The 16,709-nt window shown below is 38.0% G+C and overlaps 1 protein-coding gene across 8 annotated transcripts in view; it reads left to right on the top strand.

Moving 5' to 3' along the window:
- Positions 1-16,709, top strand: part of FNIP2 (folliculin interacting protein 2) — a 56,548-nt gene that overhangs the window by 21,472 nt on the left and 18,367 nt on the right. For 4 of the 8 annotated variants that reach the window (XR_012650568.1, XM_075029215.1, XM_075029196.1 and 1 more), the window contains exons 2-13: positions 952-1,078; positions 4,494-4,628; positions 5,720-5,820; positions 5,903-5,974; positions 6,646-6,746; positions 6,892-6,981; positions 8,118-8,189; positions 8,802-8,931; positions 12,402-12,603; positions 13,171-13,259; positions 14,112-14,258; positions 14,450-14,619. Coding sequence is in view for 7 of the 8 variants with exons in the window: in XM_075029215.1 (XP_074885316.1) it covers positions 952-1,078; positions 4,494-4,628; positions 5,720-5,820; positions 5,903-5,974; positions 6,646-6,746; positions 6,892-6,981; positions 8,118-8,189; positions 8,802-8,931; positions 12,402-12,603; positions 13,171-13,259; positions 14,112-14,258; positions 14,450-14,619 (1,436 nt within the window). In the remaining variant the exon portion in view is untranslated. The remainder of the gene's footprint in view (positions 1-951; positions 1,079-4,493; positions 4,629-5,719; positions 5,821-5,902; positions 5,975-6,645; positions 6,747-6,891; positions 6,982-8,117; positions 8,190-8,801; positions 8,932-12,401; positions 12,604-13,170; positions 13,260-14,111; positions 14,259-14,449; positions 14,620-16,709) is intronic. The other 4 variants (XM_075029242.1, XM_075029226.1, XM_075029251.1 and 1 more) reach the window with 1 other exon arrangement.

Genomic DNA, 16,709 nt, shown 5'->3' with positions numbered 1-16,709 from the left:
TAGTAGTTTTTTTCCATTAATTCCATCCTGTCAGCTGCATAAGATGAACAGCGTTTTCTGTAGTTGAACCGGAGGCTAAGCAAACCTCCATGTTCTGACGTGCAGACTGACTCCCTTTGGAATTAGGAAATAGTCTCTTGCCATCGCAGCCATGATCAGTTGTGCTCCTCCTTAGCCTCTTGCGGTAGCACAAGGAGGCAAGTCGTGTGCCATGGTCTATCTCTGAGGAACAGGAAGATTCTGGCCTGAGAGTCTTTTGCTTCAGATTGAATCTCGGTGGTATCTTGGTTTCATCTACTAAATGAGTTTCATCATAGTGAGAGATCAGGTCTTGGTAATCTACAATTGCTCTGTAAACCCTCAAACATCTCAGAAAAGAAAGGGGAAAAATAATGGATCAACATAAACCTTGTCTTTCAGTTATGAGAATTAAACTTTGGAAAAATTGTAACTTATATTGCCAGGAATAGGTCAAAGGGAATTGGATTTGTGGTGCTTAGAGGAGAGAAGGATGATGGAGGGTATAAGCCTTGAGCTTGTGAAAGGCTGTAGTAAAGAGAATGGTAATCCATTGTTCTTTATTGCCACTGAGAGAATGGCACAAAATAGTACACCTTTCTTGCAATTAGGATGATCCAGAATCTGTACAGAGGAGAGAGTAAATTTAAGAGAAGTTAAGCCCTGGAGCGGATTGCTGAGACAAAGTTTTGCGTTCCCTTTCTGGAAAATTTTGAAAGGTTGGATGAAAATTGGTCTGGCTGTGCCTGCCTGTGTATCAGTGACACTGGGCTTGGATGCTCCTTTGAGTTCCTTTTTGGTCAGAGTTCTGTGATTTAAGCCTGTTTCTTGTAAATGCTGAGTAAAAGATGTGTTTGCCAAATACCTGTTTCTTCACTTAAGTAAGCCTGCAAAGTAAGCACACTTTTAACATCTTGTGTTTATAATCTGCAGCTGGTCCTCTTCAGAGTTTGACTTGAATGAAATCCGCCTGATAGTTTACCAAGACTGTGAGAGGAGAGGCAGACAGGTCTTATTTGATTCCAAAGCAGTCCGCAAAATTGATGAAGCTGTGGTTCAGGTATGAAATGCTAATTTTGCTTTTGTCCTACTGCTCTTTTGTTTCCCTTCACAAAAGCAGGAATTACCATATGACAGTGTCAACTTCTCAATCTTACTTGTGATTTTTTCACTTGATTCTGTGATAGCTGCAACAAGAGTGTGTTAGATTCTAAAAGCCTATGAACAGATATCTGGTATCTGGTATTTTTAATATAAATATGGTATTGAAACTTAACAACTTAGACCTGATTTGCTTTCAAGCAAAGCAATCTATATATACCCCTTTAAACTGAGTATTTCCTTAGCCTTTTTAATGTCAACTGGGTTTGCTTTTTGTTGTTAGCCCTGGTTGTGCTGTCCCATTGTTCCAGTGATGTCTAGCATGTCTCTAAATGTGCTTGTCTTCCTCTGGTGTTTGGATTAGTAAAGTTGTTGGCTTTATGTGAATTAAAATAACTCCACTTTTGCTAACCATGCTGTAATGTGTAAGACTGACACATGACAATATATGGCCACATAAGTTTTGGTGACACACATAGAAGCAAGAGTAGGTGCTGTCAAGATGCAAATTCTTTGTGCTGCTCTCCAGGCACACAAATTGTGGAATAATACTTCCAGGAAACTTAGGTGATTTTAAGACAAGTAAAACAAAAGTAGCTTCTGTCTTGTGGTCGTTTTGGTTTGGTTTTTTTTTTTGGTTGGTTGTTTTTTGGTTTGTTTTTTTTTACTAGCTCTGTGTTTCTCTTCTACATTGAATTATTTCAAATTTTTGTTTGTTTTGAAGCCTTTGTTACAACCAGCAGATTCAGCCTGTCAGACTAGCATGGCTTATTGTAGAATCACTAGCTATATACAAATATTTGTGACTTGTAGAAATTACATAGGAAGATGCTTAAAAACCAGCAATCTCTATTTCGGTCACACTGCAAATATGCCATTGTGTCAAATCAGTAAGACTGATAAGCATTATCAGCTGATGACTGATCATCTACTTAAGAGGGTAAATGGGTCAGATTGGTCAGTTAATCTTGCTCCCTCCTCAAGGTCATTACTTTGTGTCTTAAAGTTGGTTTAAAACACCCAGCATGTGAGGAAGAACTGTATTTCTGGCTTCATTTAAATACTCAAATTATTCCACTTGTTTGAATACTTTAAACTAAAAGTTAACTACAAAATGTCCTGTCATAAACTCTATGCAACACTGTCATAAAACAGCTTAGAACCTCCCTCATAACACACGATACAGGCTATAATCTGTTTTGTGGCCAGACACTAATTTAGGTACCTTTTAAAACAGTCAAAGCACTTTGAATGGCATGCAAACACAGATGTTAAAAGTGATCTTGAATGTTTTGTCATTTGTTTGGTATGTTATCAAGCAGTGAGCCTAAAACTTGATTCATTTAAAGTTAATGCAGAATTACTCTCAAGCTAAGTTCTTTTAAACTGTAGTCATGAAAGCGTATATGTGTATTTATTCATTTTCCTGAAATACAGTAAAGCTTATTCACATTGAACATTCAAATACATTGTTTGTCTTTAAAGCATGCAATAAACTTATCTGCGGGAACTAGCACGTCTGTATTCCATTTAAACATTTTTTTAATATACTGCATTTCTTTTCAGTGTTCTTAATCTAATCTCCAGTTCTTTCTGCAGATGGCATATATCAGACCACTTTTATTAGGCATTTTTGTCAATAGCTCATTCAACACATGACTACTGGCACTGGTGCATTTCTAAACCCCTAATGACAGTCACATTGGGATTAGATAAGCAGTAGCACAAATACTATGCCAGGAGAAACTGCACAAAAGGAGTGTAAATATAGGATAAAATATAAAGTCCAGGATTTTACTTTTTTTAACATGCTAGTAGGCTTATTTTTAAATCAGTAAAGGAGCTGTACTATCACTGTAGTTTAAATTCAACTTTTAAAAAATGACAGATCATCTACTCTGCTCTTCTTGGCCTGCTCTTCCTCTTCTTCTGCATCTTTTGCCCATTTCATCATTTTGTCATCGGGACTTGAGTATTCTAAAACTTACTACAGTTACTGCACTGTAGCATTCAAAGTGTTCATCTTAAAAATCAGTCATGTGGAATATTGGCTTCTACTTTTATTTCCATTTAATTTCCTGTTATCCTTTTTTTTTCTTGTCTTGCCAAGCCCAAAATATGTGATGTAAATTTAGCTATGGCTGCTTTTTACTAGCATCTAGGTTATTACTATTTCTTTTTGCCTGTTTGCTTGGTTTTTTTCTGTAAACTATCTACAGGTACCTTGTTGACATTTTAAAAAAATTTAGTTCATCTCTGCCAATGCACGTTCCCAATGAGGTAAACCATGGTGGTGCAAAATAAGACTTGTAAAAATATACTTCATTCTGATGTGCACCAAATGATTGAATGTTTACATTAATACACATTAAATATATGTTCATTAAGGAATTCCTTAAATATATAAAAAGTTTAAGAGTGTGAGATATGCTTTCTTTAGACTTTCTAAGTAGTTTTCATTGCTGCAAAGTTACAGATTTGCTCCCTTCATACAAATCCTTTCAAGTGCATGTGAGAAGTATGTTTGAAATAATGTGGGCCTTTTAATTGACATCTAATGGACATGCAAATTGGAAAAAAAAAAAGGGCAGCTGTTAAAGAAAATGAGAAACTCATTGGGTTTTGTTCAAGAAAACTATTTAGCAAATACCAATGAATTAAATGCAGCTTGTCTTATGAAACATATATGAATAATATTAATGTAATCGGTATCTTTCCAAGAATTCCTTTGCACCTTTCTGATCAGTTCTAAGATGATGTTAAAACAGAGACTTGAGAGTAAACTTTGAATTAAATGGTCATCTGTATTTAAGCATTTATTTGCTTGCCTTTTTTTTTTAACACAACTCCTTTACAGGTTTAACAAATAGATTTTATGACCTGGTAATTCTACTAAATGATGCATTTATTCACCCCTTTTTTTGCTGGCTGTTCTTCTGTTTAAGAAATCTGCTGCTCAGTTGGGGAGCAAAAGTTTTATGCAATTTGAGTGATTAATTGTGCAAATGATTACAAAAATTGGTTTGTAAGCAACCTATAAGCTGAGATTTTGTTTACATAAACTCTGGCAAATGTTACACAGAGCAATTCATGACAATTGGGAATGATCTTCCACTGGAACTTTGACTAATTACTCTGTGTGGGATACTATGACATCTTGTCTGACTATAAAAGTGGGAGTAGTTTTGCACTTTCTCTGATGGCCTTTTTTAAAATCTTTTAAAACTTATACATATTTTTGAACCAAATAAGAGTATCTTTTATTTCTGTTGCTTACCTGTAGTTTAAGAAAAATCTTGCCATGGTATGTTTACAGATGGGACTTCTCATATTTGCTTTAATTGTTTTCATCATATTGCTCTGTTTTGACACAGAAAATGGCAGAGGATGCTTCTGTAAAGACTTCTGCCAAGAACTGCCAAGCAAGCAATGGGAACAACAATATTTCTTCCCATAGTCCCTCAATAAGCTGTATGCAAAATATCAAAGAACAGATACCGAAGTATCAGGTAATGTTCATTACTTTTCTTGCTTGCGTTTATCCATTTTACTGAAGACATTTGCATATAAAAGCCTTAACTTACATGCATTGAATGACTAGTTATACTTCTAGTATATTACAAGTTGATCTGAACCTTGAGATATGTACCCTATCTTTAAAGAGCTGTAGAATAAAACGTGGGTACATCTTAACTTTTTGGTCTATCTTGGTCTTGTCTTTGAAAGAGTTACAAAAGATATTTAGGAGCATTATTATTTGTGAAGGTCATAAAAAGCACTATACTGTTCTCTGTTCTTGTAAGATGTCTACCTATGCTTCAGGTCAGTTCTGAAGAAGCTGTTGAACATGGTATATTAAGAGTCCCTTTATTCTGTCTTACTGTAACATGAAATCTTTGGGAGAACTATTTTCTGGGTACTCTGGCTATTTCTCAGTGAAAACATAAACATTTCATCTAGAAAAGTGTAATTTTGAAGCACATATAGATTAAGGTAGAAAAAAAATTATATTTAACTAGAAGGTAAGTGATTTCCTTCAGAATTAACAAACTTCTCTCCATATTTGCTATTTATGATCAGTCGTTGAAACAAAATAAGAAATCAGTCTGATTATACTTAAAAACACAGTCTTCACAAATTATTTTCCAATCAAAAATGTTTCCAAGAAGCTTTCTATAAAGGCAGAGAAAGAGAATTTGCTCATTTGAATAAGGAAGACAGTTTAATGCTTGGGGATCTAGACCACAGAATTTAAATCCTGTGAACTGTTTCATCAAACACTCCATTATATGGGAATGTTGCTGGACACAGCTATTTCTTTGGAAATACAGTATATCTTTCTTCCTCTTTCTTGCCTTTGGAAGTCCCCTGGTATAAGGGTAACAGTGCCCATCCTAGTGAGTAAAATAGAGTATGTCTTCCAGCTGTACTTGCTTGTACATGCACTCAGTGTGTTAGAACCACACAGGATCTTAGTCTACATGGAAAAGCAGAATTTATTTGTATTCTCCATCCAAAATGTAGCACTATGGCACTGTGTTAAATTGAAATAGTATGCCAAGTTATTATTGACTTTGCTCTTCCCATCTTGTCTGTGTAGTACACCAGACCAGCCTCTGATGTCAACATGCTGGGAGAAATGATGTTTGGCTCAGTGGCAATGAGTTACAAAGGTTCCACCTTGAAAATTCACTATATACGGTGAGTGTCCTTTTCTTTGACGCACTCTCCTGTCAGGCGCTTGGAATTGATGACTCACTGAAATGACTGTTTATCCTTTCAGCTCTCCCCCACAGCTGATGATAAGTAAAGTCTTCTCAGCCAGGGTAGGAAGCTTCAGTGGAAGTAACAATAAGTAAGAACCTTGTTTTTATTTTTTTCTTCCGTATCCAATGCAGTTGTCGTCTTTCTCCTTTTGTAGTCCTTCTGTCACTGCTTCTAAATTTGACTTAGCTGAAGTGGAGAAGTCTAGTAGAAAATCAGAAATGGCAGCTGTGGAGAAGGATTCTCTTGATAGATCACAGCCAGGCCACCCAAGTTTAAAAAGTAAAATCCCTCCAAGTTTCTGCTTCTTAATTTGTCTAGGGCATGCAATTAACTTCAGAGGTTAGGTGCTTTGGACAATCAAAGCCTCTGTGTCTTCCTGCTGCCACCAGAAGTGTGAAAAAGAGGTGTGTGTTGAGAAAGCTTTGTGTCTCTGTACCCCACTTCTGTTTCCTTCAACAATGACAGAAGATACACTGTTTCTCATCTGTTCCCTCTTTCCTTGTCCCAAAAATGCGCAAATGTGAATAAACTGAGTCCCAAATGTGACATACAGAAACTTATAATAATTCAAAGAGGGAGCCTATATAGAAAATAAATGCCTGTTTCCTTATGACTTCAGAAAACCTACTGGTCCTTGAGTTAGATTGTAAAATTAATCCTCAGCCTTCTTTTTTTCATAAAATGAGCCTAATTCTCAAGCTAATATTAATGCTTATTGATCACATTCTTAAGGAATGTTGGCCTTTTCACCCTTTTTAGCTTACAAGATAGCTTTGAATACATCAACCAAGATCCCAGCCTGGGAAAGCTGAGCTCGAATCAGAATGCTTTGGGAACCTGTCGCAGTGGAAGTAATTTAGGTAAATATTTCCAGGTTCTATGTCTTTCTGACAATATGAGGCCATCTGTTTGTTCAGTTTGTTTTGGTTTTTTTCTGTGGATCACCACCTTTCCCCCCCCTCCTTTTTTGCATTGCATTTTCTCTACATTGCTTTTGTTTCCTAGGTGTGTTACAGCTGTGTAGCAGCAAACTGCTGCAGGGTGTGTCTGAAGGAGGTCCCCTCCGGCTCATCCGCAGTGCTTCTTTCTTTGCAGGTTTGTGTGGAATGCCAGCCACAGTGTGACCCATCCATATGCACACACAAATCCAGCTCTTTCTGAATCCTTGCAGGACATACATAATTACTCTCTAGAAACAGAAAGGGCTAAAATAGTGACAAGAGATGTATCTGCTTATACTTAAAAATCTTTCTTCCAAAAAAATAGCTAAATCAATTGCTTTTTGTTCATATTTCTTTCTAATTCCTTTGTTTAATTTTAAAGGTATTTTTATGCAGTGTTTTAAATAATAAATGAGCCCTCATGTTTCTTAGAGAACTTATGTTTCCTGGCTTGTAGCTGGTTTCTTGCTAGTGTGCAGGTGTCTTGCTGGTGTACAGCTTTTTTCTTCTCTTACCTCTTGCTCCTTTTTTTTAATTTGATGGCAGACATTCAAAACTAATTCTTGAGCTAAGTCTGGGAGGCTTTAAGGTTTTTTCTTTAACAATATCAACTTCTTATCTTTTTCAAAACTTTAAACTACATAGTCTCCTTTTACAGGCATACTGATGAGCCATGCAGGTGGGTAGATCTTAGGCCTAATTAGTTCTGTTAATTGCAAAAATGTGAACCGGAATACCAATGCAGTTTCTTCACAGCCTTTGCAAATCTTGCATGCTCTACAATTTGAGTGACTGCACTACTAACACTTCAACATAATATGACATAAGCTGAATGTTTCTTACTGTGAGGCTTTGGATAGCAAATCTCTACTTGTGGAGTGAATCAGAAGCTTAATGGACCTCCTGTTTGACTATTTCATTATGATGTTAACCTGTGTAAAATGACAATATTGCATGCACAAAAAAATTTGAAGAGTGACAGATGGGGGTATCACCAGCCCTCATTTTCAAAGCATATCTGATTTCTAATAATGTAGACTGTATTCACATTCTTAAGCTTCCTAGAGATGTTTTTAGATTGGGGCAAATAACCAACTTCCTCTAGTAACTCAGTATGGGAATACTGTTTGCTGCCGCCTCTGCTCACACCATACTGCTTATTTGGAGTAACGGTACAGGATGTAACTTTGCTGTTTTATGACCTTTAAACTGAAACACTTTTTTCAAATGCTGACAAATAGTATGATGAATTATGTAATATTTTCTGTTGATCTGATCTGTTTGTTTTAGCACACAGCACGCCTGTTGATATGCCTAGTAGAGGACAAAATGAGGACAGAGACAGCGGCATTGCTCGGTCAGGTATCTGCCGTCTGTCTTTTTTGCCTGCTTTTGTGATTATGTTACAATTCCTTGGTGCAGTGATTCACCTGAAATATAGGCACCTTATGACCTGTAAATCCAAAATTTTTGGATCTGCTAAGGAGTTTTCCTTCTCCTTTTGTCCCAAGCCTTAATGCAAGAATATTGGTAATGATATTCTTTGTTTACAGCCATTGTTTTCTGGGTTCTTAACCAATGTATAATTTAGTGAAAGAACTGGCTGGAGCCCTTACTAAAGCAAGGGAAAAGATGGTTTTGCACTGAATAGGAAAAGGAGGGCAGGAGACCAGGACATCTGTCTGTTGTAATGGGAGGGCAACACCTCTTAGGACAGAATGCTTTTAATGAGAATAAGAATACTTTCAGTATGTTCTAGTGAGGAAGATCCGTGACTTTGTAAGAAAAGAATGTCCTCAGGCAGCAAGATTTATTTAAAATAATTGTGTCTCCTGTAGCAAGTGAGTTATGTGAAAAAGATTGGCAAGAAAGAGCAGTATTTGTGGGAATTTGTTCCCAGTTAGAGTATAAAGAAAAATATTTAACCGGCACTTTGTAATTCAATATATATGGGGTTTCTTGCTTTCTTGGTAGCATCTCTGAGCAGCCTTCTGGTCACTCCTTTTCCATCTCCAAGCTCTTCTTCATCATCTTCTAGCAGCTACCAACGTCGCTGGCTCCGAAGTCAGACAACCAGTTTAGAGAACGGAATTGTTCCAAGGTGGTGAGTGCAACACCTTCCTTCTTACAACAGCTGTTTGGCAGGCATTTAAGCTAAATAGAGCTTAAGCCTCTTTTCTTTAAAAGGACAAATCCTGTTATTAAATGCTCTCAATTCAGTCTAACTTCTATGCATGTTACATAACATTGCCAATATGAAGAAAGATCAGGTTTTGGCTGAATATGAACTGCAAGGCCCGATTTGAAACATACTTATTTTTATTGAATGTATAGGCTGTGTCTGAAGCCACATTCTGAAAAGCAAATTAAACTGTTTCTGAAGGAGCAGAGCATCCTGTTGAGATGAAAGGGACTGTAACAGCACTGCTGCCATAATTACATTATACTATGATGAAGTCTGACTAGTGAGCAGTTACTGAAATTTTGGAGTAATAGCCCATGATGACTCTTCTGGCTGGTACAGGATGTTCCTGATGTGACTTCTGCCAAAACAGGAAGAAAAAAAAGAGCTGTGATCAAAAAGCTTGGCTTCTGTTTTGGAATTTTATTAGCTTTTGTAGCTCAGTGGCATAACAAAGCATGGAATGCAGCAGACCTTTCATAGCTAATAAGCAAATTCTTTCCTTGTCAGCTGCAAAACAGCAAATGGTTCTTGATTATCTGCTCATATGTACTCATCCACCTGTACCCAGCGACAGCATGGAATTAGTGAAGAGCTACAAGAAATTCCTACTGTTTGGCCTTTCTCCCTCTTCTCTGTTTTCAGTTAAAGGAAGCTTAAAAGCTGCCAGTTAAAATATGTGGCCAGTATAAACCAAAACAAAAATCTTTTGGAAGAAACTTCTTTCCCTAGGGTCAACACTTGAAGCTTTTCCTGGATATTCTTTCCAAATCATTTTTAACATGAAGAATCACGCAGTGGTGCTAATATAGCAGTCATGCTTTCTAAGTCAAGTTTGCAGTTGAGAATAAGCTAGTAAACATTTTGCTTTCAGTAAATTGAAGTACTTTTTGGTCTAGTTTCCTGAAGAAGTAGGGTTGAGAGCAGTGCGTGCAAAAAAGTTAAAACATTTAGGGTAAATAAGGTGATTTCAGCCCAGTTTAAGTAGTAGTCAAAGTTTCACAAATAGAAATTTCCTCAAAGTGTTAAGAAAGTAAATTGTTTAGGGGAAAGTAGCCCTTTTGGGCTGCTGCTTTGCTGTAGGGAGTAGGTTGTGTTTCTTCCACATTGGAGAATCTATGCTGGGGAAAGATATTGGAAACAGGACATTTTTATTTCCACTATCTAGATTTACTCTTGAATTGGGATTCTTTCTAAGCCAAAAAGCCTCTTCAGATACTTGTTTTCTGATTACTTGCTAGAGAAACAGTAGGCTTCTGGTTGAATACTTCAGTGACAGCAGAGTTTGCACTTCAGTTTGTACAGCCAAGATTCTACAGTCTCTGTGACTGATGTTTTAGGCCAATAGCACAAAGAAAATGAGATGTCTAGCTGGAACTCCATGTAGTCAATTGGCAGGCAAGCTAAATTAGCAGCTTTGTTGAAAAGGCTTCTCTCGCAGACCTAAAGTCTTCAATTTCTGTTCCTGGGAAGCAGTACAAAAGCTTGTGATGTTTCTTAGATGATGACTGACCATCCTTTCCCAACTTCCTTGGGAATTTCTATCTCTGCATACAAGTTCCTGAAGTTCAAATGAGGTTATGTTTCTGTCTTGAACTCTAGTTTCCCACAAGCTGTTTTTTTCTGGGCTTTTATTGTGTGTGGTTTTTTCCTGTATTCCTGGACTCATACCTCTATGAAGAGAAACTTTTGTATATTTAACTTTGTCAAACCAATTAAACTGTAAACCACTTATTTTTAGAATGAACTTAGAATGAATGCTTAGCATTCAGGCTTTCCTCTTGTTAATTGCTTCATAGTGGTCTATAAATGTCACAGGCTCCATTTCAAGATAATTCTGATATGAAAAGCCTTCAAGCCTTTAATTACCACTCACTGATATTGCAGTCTTAACTTACAAAGAAACTCCAAAACCAAGCTATTTCCATGTGAGCTGCTGCTCTGAATGTCTCCATTTGTGTTCTAATGGCTTTCTTGTCTGTTCTTACCCTTCTCCCCCTATAATTTCTCAGTGGATTAAAAGCCATTATTCAATTAAAGTTCCTTCCAAAAGACATTTTGACAATACTATTTTACTCATGTATATACTTTTTTTTTCAGTGAAATTGATCAAGAAACTTTAAGCAAGAAAAAAATAATAGTTCTGTAAATCCAGCAACATCAGTATCTAGCACAGCAATGCCAGTATTTATGGAGGAACAGGATGAGGGGATTGCCGGCCTTTTGTGTAATCACAGAAGAACTTATGCTGGGCTGAGACTTGTGGATATCATCCATATCGGCTGCCTGTGCAAAAGGACTAGCTTGGAATTTAGATCCGGTTGCTGTGGTACTTGTCTAATTGAGTCTTGAAAATCTCCAAGGATGGGGATTTCACAGCCTCTCTGGACAATGCCCTCCAGTGTATTAACCATTTTCCCCCCTATTTGGCATCATTTGCAAACTTGCTGAAGGTGTGTTTTGATCCACAGACCAGGCTGACAATGAAGATATTGAGCAGTATTGATCTCAGTATCAACCCATGTGAAATATTGAAAAGTGGCATAACTGTTGAAAGAAATGTGGCAGAACTGTCAAGTGAATAAACAGAACTTGAGGAAATAATAATGGTTGTAAAATAGCCGCTGTGTTTTTTTTGTTTTGGTTTTTGTTCTTGGTTTGTTGGCTGGGTTTTTTTGTTTGGTTGGGTTTTTTTCATTTTTGTTTTTTTTATTTTTTTTTTTTACCAAAAAACAAAGCATTTTAAACTGAAGTATATCCAACTTTGAGCTAGGCATACATGTATTTGTAGGTGTTAAGTTTGTGTTTTCACAGTAATTACTAAGTGGTGACATTTTGTCTTCAGTTAACATAGAAAGTTTTATTTTTCATGGTTAAGTGCCTTAAAATATCCATCTTAAGATGCTGGAATAGTATAAGTAGCATGTTTCCCAACTTCCCTCGTGAGCAGCAGTATAGATTCAAGAGCATTATGGACACACTGCTGAGCACCTAGGCAGGAGTTTTGAGTGCTGAATGCAGTTCACAGCTCTGAAATTACCTTTAACCTCTTTTGCTAATGATTTTGTATATTGTCTCCATTCTCTTAGTCTCCCTTAAAGATAAATCCAGCAGGAGGGATTTTGTAGTAGCTCTCTTTCAGAGGAAAATGTTCACACCACTTTAGGAGCTGGCATCTTTGGGGGTTGCCTTCCTCCTATCTGAGCAAACATAGGTCTTACCTGACATTTTGATGGATATCCTCTGTTCAGAGACAGGTGACAGCAAAGTCTTTTGTAGTCAGTCAAAGGAGACCTAAGAATGAATTACCTTCTACTATAGAGACAGATATGGATAGAAGACAAATTACCTCTCAGTACATAGGTAACTGTCCTAACAAATCTGTCTTACAGGTCCACTGAAGAAATGTTTAGTATGGCTGATGAAAGTTGCAGCTCCAATCCTGCAATGGTTCGGAGGAAAAAAATTGCAATCAGCATAATCTTTTCTCTACCTGAAAAAGAAGAAGCACAGAGAAACTTCCAGGATTTCTTCTTCTCTCACTTTCCTCTTTTTGAATCGCACATGAACAAGCTGAAATATGCAATAGAAAAGGTACAGAATTCTATTTTGGCTTAATGTGGAAAACTAAGTGTCAAACAGAATGAAGTATTCTAGAATCTGATAGATGAAGAGTGGGAGAAGGTGCGTGGTTTCAAGTTTCCCTCCCTCCCTCCTTACACATGTAGTCTTGAACCTGAGCCCAGTGTAGGAATTCAGCGTTTATTTTCTAGTCAGAATGAGAATGGAGAGTTTTATGCTATGGGTGGCTTTTCTTTTTCTTTCCTTCTCACCGTATTTCACTATGAGGTTTTCTTGACTCCCTGGAGACTGTGGAAATGATGGTATTCTATCCTTTCATGCAGTCACTAAAAGAGATACACAAAATGTTTGTTGCTGTCTTCCCCTTACTCTCTCAAAAATGTTCTATTCTCTCCCCATGTTCAGTCTTAGGGATTGGCGTCTCATGAGGTGGAGGGAGGTTGGCAGCTATTGCTGTCCTGAGTGGCTGTATAGCACTGGGGCTAGATCTTAATTATTTTGACATGTTAATGAAGCTTAAAAAGATGAAGAATGTGAATCCTTTAAGAAGCTGTTTTGTGTCTTTAACTCTTAATCAAGGCCATGATCTCATGTAGAAAAATAGCAGAATCCAGCCAAAGAGTGCAGGTTTATATCAGCCGTGTCATGGATGCCCTGGGAGAATTCAGGTGAGTTGATGGAATTCTGAATTACAAGGAGAGCTCTTCTCATGCCCCTCTAAAGATACTTGTCACTTCCAGTTATAAGCAACTGAATGCAGGGTCTTTTAATTTAGCCAGTCTTGAAGTTAGTGTGAATGAATTTTCTGTATTGGGTACGTGTTTTTAGAAAACTTTAGCAAAACCAGCTCAGCCATTTTCAGAATGAGAGTAAAAGTAGTTCTGTTGCACCCACCTGTACCTGGGACTGTCAGTTAAAGTCTTTAAGATCTCATGAAGAGTTGGCTTCCATTGATGCCTGTGTAGAGTGGATCAATTCTTGTATTCAGACAGATGAATTGTCTACTCCTAGCTATAGATGCTGAACAGTGTAACTGACAAGAAAGTTGCTGTCAAAGGCTCTCTTTTTTGGTACCTAAGAAAGGAAGGAATGGCCAGAGGCCAAGAAAGGCAGCCCAGGAGAGACAGACAAGGCTTTGGTGGGATGGAGTTTCTGTAATGTCTGGAATGTGGAAGCAAATCACTGCAATGAATAAAATGGGTTCTGTACCCCCTCAGAATGATTTCTGAGTTGTTTCTCTGAATACAAATACACAGGGGAATGCAAGAAAGGGAAGACAAATATATAATTCATATGAAGACACTAAGTTACTGGTACACTAAATTAAACAGACTAGTGTTCTGGGACACTAGTAATTAGTATGTCTGGAAAACTCTTCCAGTTTGTTTAGTCTTCTAGATCTTACAAAAAAAAAAAAAAAGAAAAATCAATGGACAATAGAAGAGGAGAGGGGCTACTTGTATTTGCAAGGTTGAAATGTGCATGTTAACACTTACTCTTGGGGAATTTTCTTTGAGCAGAGTTACCATCTGGAACCTGTATTCTGTTCCAAGAATTGCAGAGCCTGTGTGGCTTAATATGATGTCCAGCACCCTGGAAAAGAATCAGCTGTGCCAGCGTTTTCTTAAAGAATTTACATTTCTGATAGAACAGATCAACAAAAATCAGTAAGCTTCTCCCACCTCCTTTTTCGTAAAAAAAAAAAAAAAAAAAAAACCAAACAAACAATCCCCCCCCCCCCCCCCCCCCAAAAAAAAAACCCACCCCCACCCCTTGTGTGCTTCCTAGTGCATGTGGATGTGTTAAAGCACTTAATATTCTTTTACAGTTGTTACTTCGGTCATATTCTTTTTCCTAGGTTCTTTGCTGCTTTGTTAACCGCAGTGCTGACATATCATCTGGCTTGGGTCCCAACGGTAATGCCGGTTGACCATCCTCCCATAAAAGCCTTCTCCGAGAAGCGCACATCACAGTCTGTGAACATGCTGGCAAAATCCCATCCATATAACCCTCTCTGGGCACAGCTTGGTCAGTAGGAAATGGAAAGCTTCAGACCTCTCTATAACTGGCACCTTCCTGCATCCACTCCTCATATCTAAGAGCTACTTGTGATCCAGATCATGTTTGCTGATTTGCCTTGCTGTAAGCTGGGCAGAGCTATCAACAGATGTCTTGCACCTGGTTAAACAGAGCATTGGAGGCCTGTTTGCATAGCCTGAGTGCTCTGCTTTTTTCCTTGGTCCCTTGTCATCCTCTGTTACACTGCCTGGTTAAGTAACTTGGTATAGAAGTATGAAGATGGTGCAAGTGCTGTGAACAATCTGAGCAGTCTGGGAAGAACAAGAGGGAACAGACTGGATTGAGGGAAGTTCTCTGGGCCTTGGAGGCCCTTTGTAGTTGAAAGTGCCCTGGTTCCCTCCTTTTATCCCTTTCTCACAGAGCTAGGATGGACACCAAGACAACAGTAGAAATCTGGCAACTGGCAGTACCTCCATTCATTCACAGTTATGTGAGTGGGCTTGGGCCAAGATTCTTCTTTCTATGCCCAGCTCCCCAGACTGTTCTCTGACAAATATTTTATAGCTTATATGTTATCTTGATACAGGGGATTCAATAACTGCTGTCAAATGAGTAGGTGAGTGAGAACTGAGATAATAACGCTGCCAGTGGTAAATCCTTGAAAATTCTTCCTCTTCTTGGCAGCAGCTGTGAGTCTGACATCAAATTGGCCTTAACTTTAACTGATATACAATATTGCCGTGTAAAATAACACACATGCACGCTAAAGCAATAATGTGACTTTTACACTGTGCTACTGGTTGTGTTTCTTGCTAATTGTCTCAGTTATGGTTGTTAATCTCAGCAATTTTTATGAAACTAAAGAGTTGCTACCTTGGCCATGTAGTTGTAGTCGAAGTGTTTCCTGGTTTAGGATGTCTTTAAAATGTTATGCAGAGGAGTAATGGATTACACTTGGAGGGGGAAAACAGAAGCTTGCTAGGGTGTTGAGGATGGAGCCAGGCCTGGGGTTACAAAAAACAGCTGGACTGGAGGCCTAAGATCAGCAGTAGCTCTTGTGGTCATTCCCAAGAGCCACCACTGGTGACTAGTCAAGAATCTGTTTCTCTTCTTGCCTTCCCAGGCTGTATGTTGCTACCAGCATTGGCCCAGCCAAGTTCTCAGTGCCTGACCTCAAAATGCTTTCTGGTTTCGTTTAGTTCTTGTAAAGCCTAAAAGCCATTACCTGATAGTTGTAGTAACTGATAATGAAAGTAAGATGTTGCCCTCTGCTGGTCTCCTTCTTAAGAAAGGAGGCGGTGTGGTATGTGAAATAAAAAATTATGGGGCTTAGTGCTTTAAAATGGAAATTACTTTTTATTAAGGAAAGGATTTTGACGTACCTGTCTTTCTACCTTCAGACCTATGTTTTCATTACATATTACACATCAATTACAATTACATACTGATACAACTGTACCACTGTCAGGAAGATATAGTACTGTCTCTTAAACATCAGCTTCAACCTAACAGTGTTAACAGTAGGCATTAGTATGTTTTGAGGACTACAATTTTGACTTTTTGTGCTGTCTTATTAGTAATGGTTTTATATAAAAGTCAATTGTGCAAATGAACATGAAGGCTGAATCTGATTTCCATAGCAACTGTATTCAACTCAAAACTAAAAAGATATCTTCCCATTTCCTTTCCAAATTTTTACTCTCTGTGGCCCACCAGGCATTGAGGTTAATTCTAGATAAGTAGTCTGAAGGCTGCTTTCCAATACTAAGGAATGAATTTGCTGACATGTTAGTCTATGGGCTATGGAGCTAGTTGCAAGGGTATTCTTAACTGGGAGAAGACAGCACACTGCCACCACACCTTCCCAGTGCATTGCTGGCGTCATGGGAGATGGCAGATCTTGGTGGGGGAGACAGTGAGAGCAGTGAAATTCCTGTCTCATTGATCCTTGTTTTGCAGGAATGGAGTCAGGAGCCTTACTCCTTTTATATTTTGTGTGACAAAGAGGAGGCTGGGCATAAATGTGTTGTTTGGTGGTTCTGTTGGGGTTGGTTGGGGGTTTTTTGCTGGTTTAGTCTCCTCATGTTGAAACCAGAGGT

The sequence above is a fragment of the Buteo buteo genome, chromosome 1 (genome assembly GCF_964188355.1).
Source record: "Buteo buteo chromosome 1, bButBut1.hap1.1, whole genome shotgun sequence".
Taxonomy (NCBI): domain Eukaryota; kingdom Metazoa; phylum Chordata; class Aves; order Accipitriformes; family Accipitridae; genus Buteo; species Buteo buteo.
Note: the sequence above shows the minus strand (reverse complement) of the source record. Positions and strands in the feature narration are given on the sequence as shown.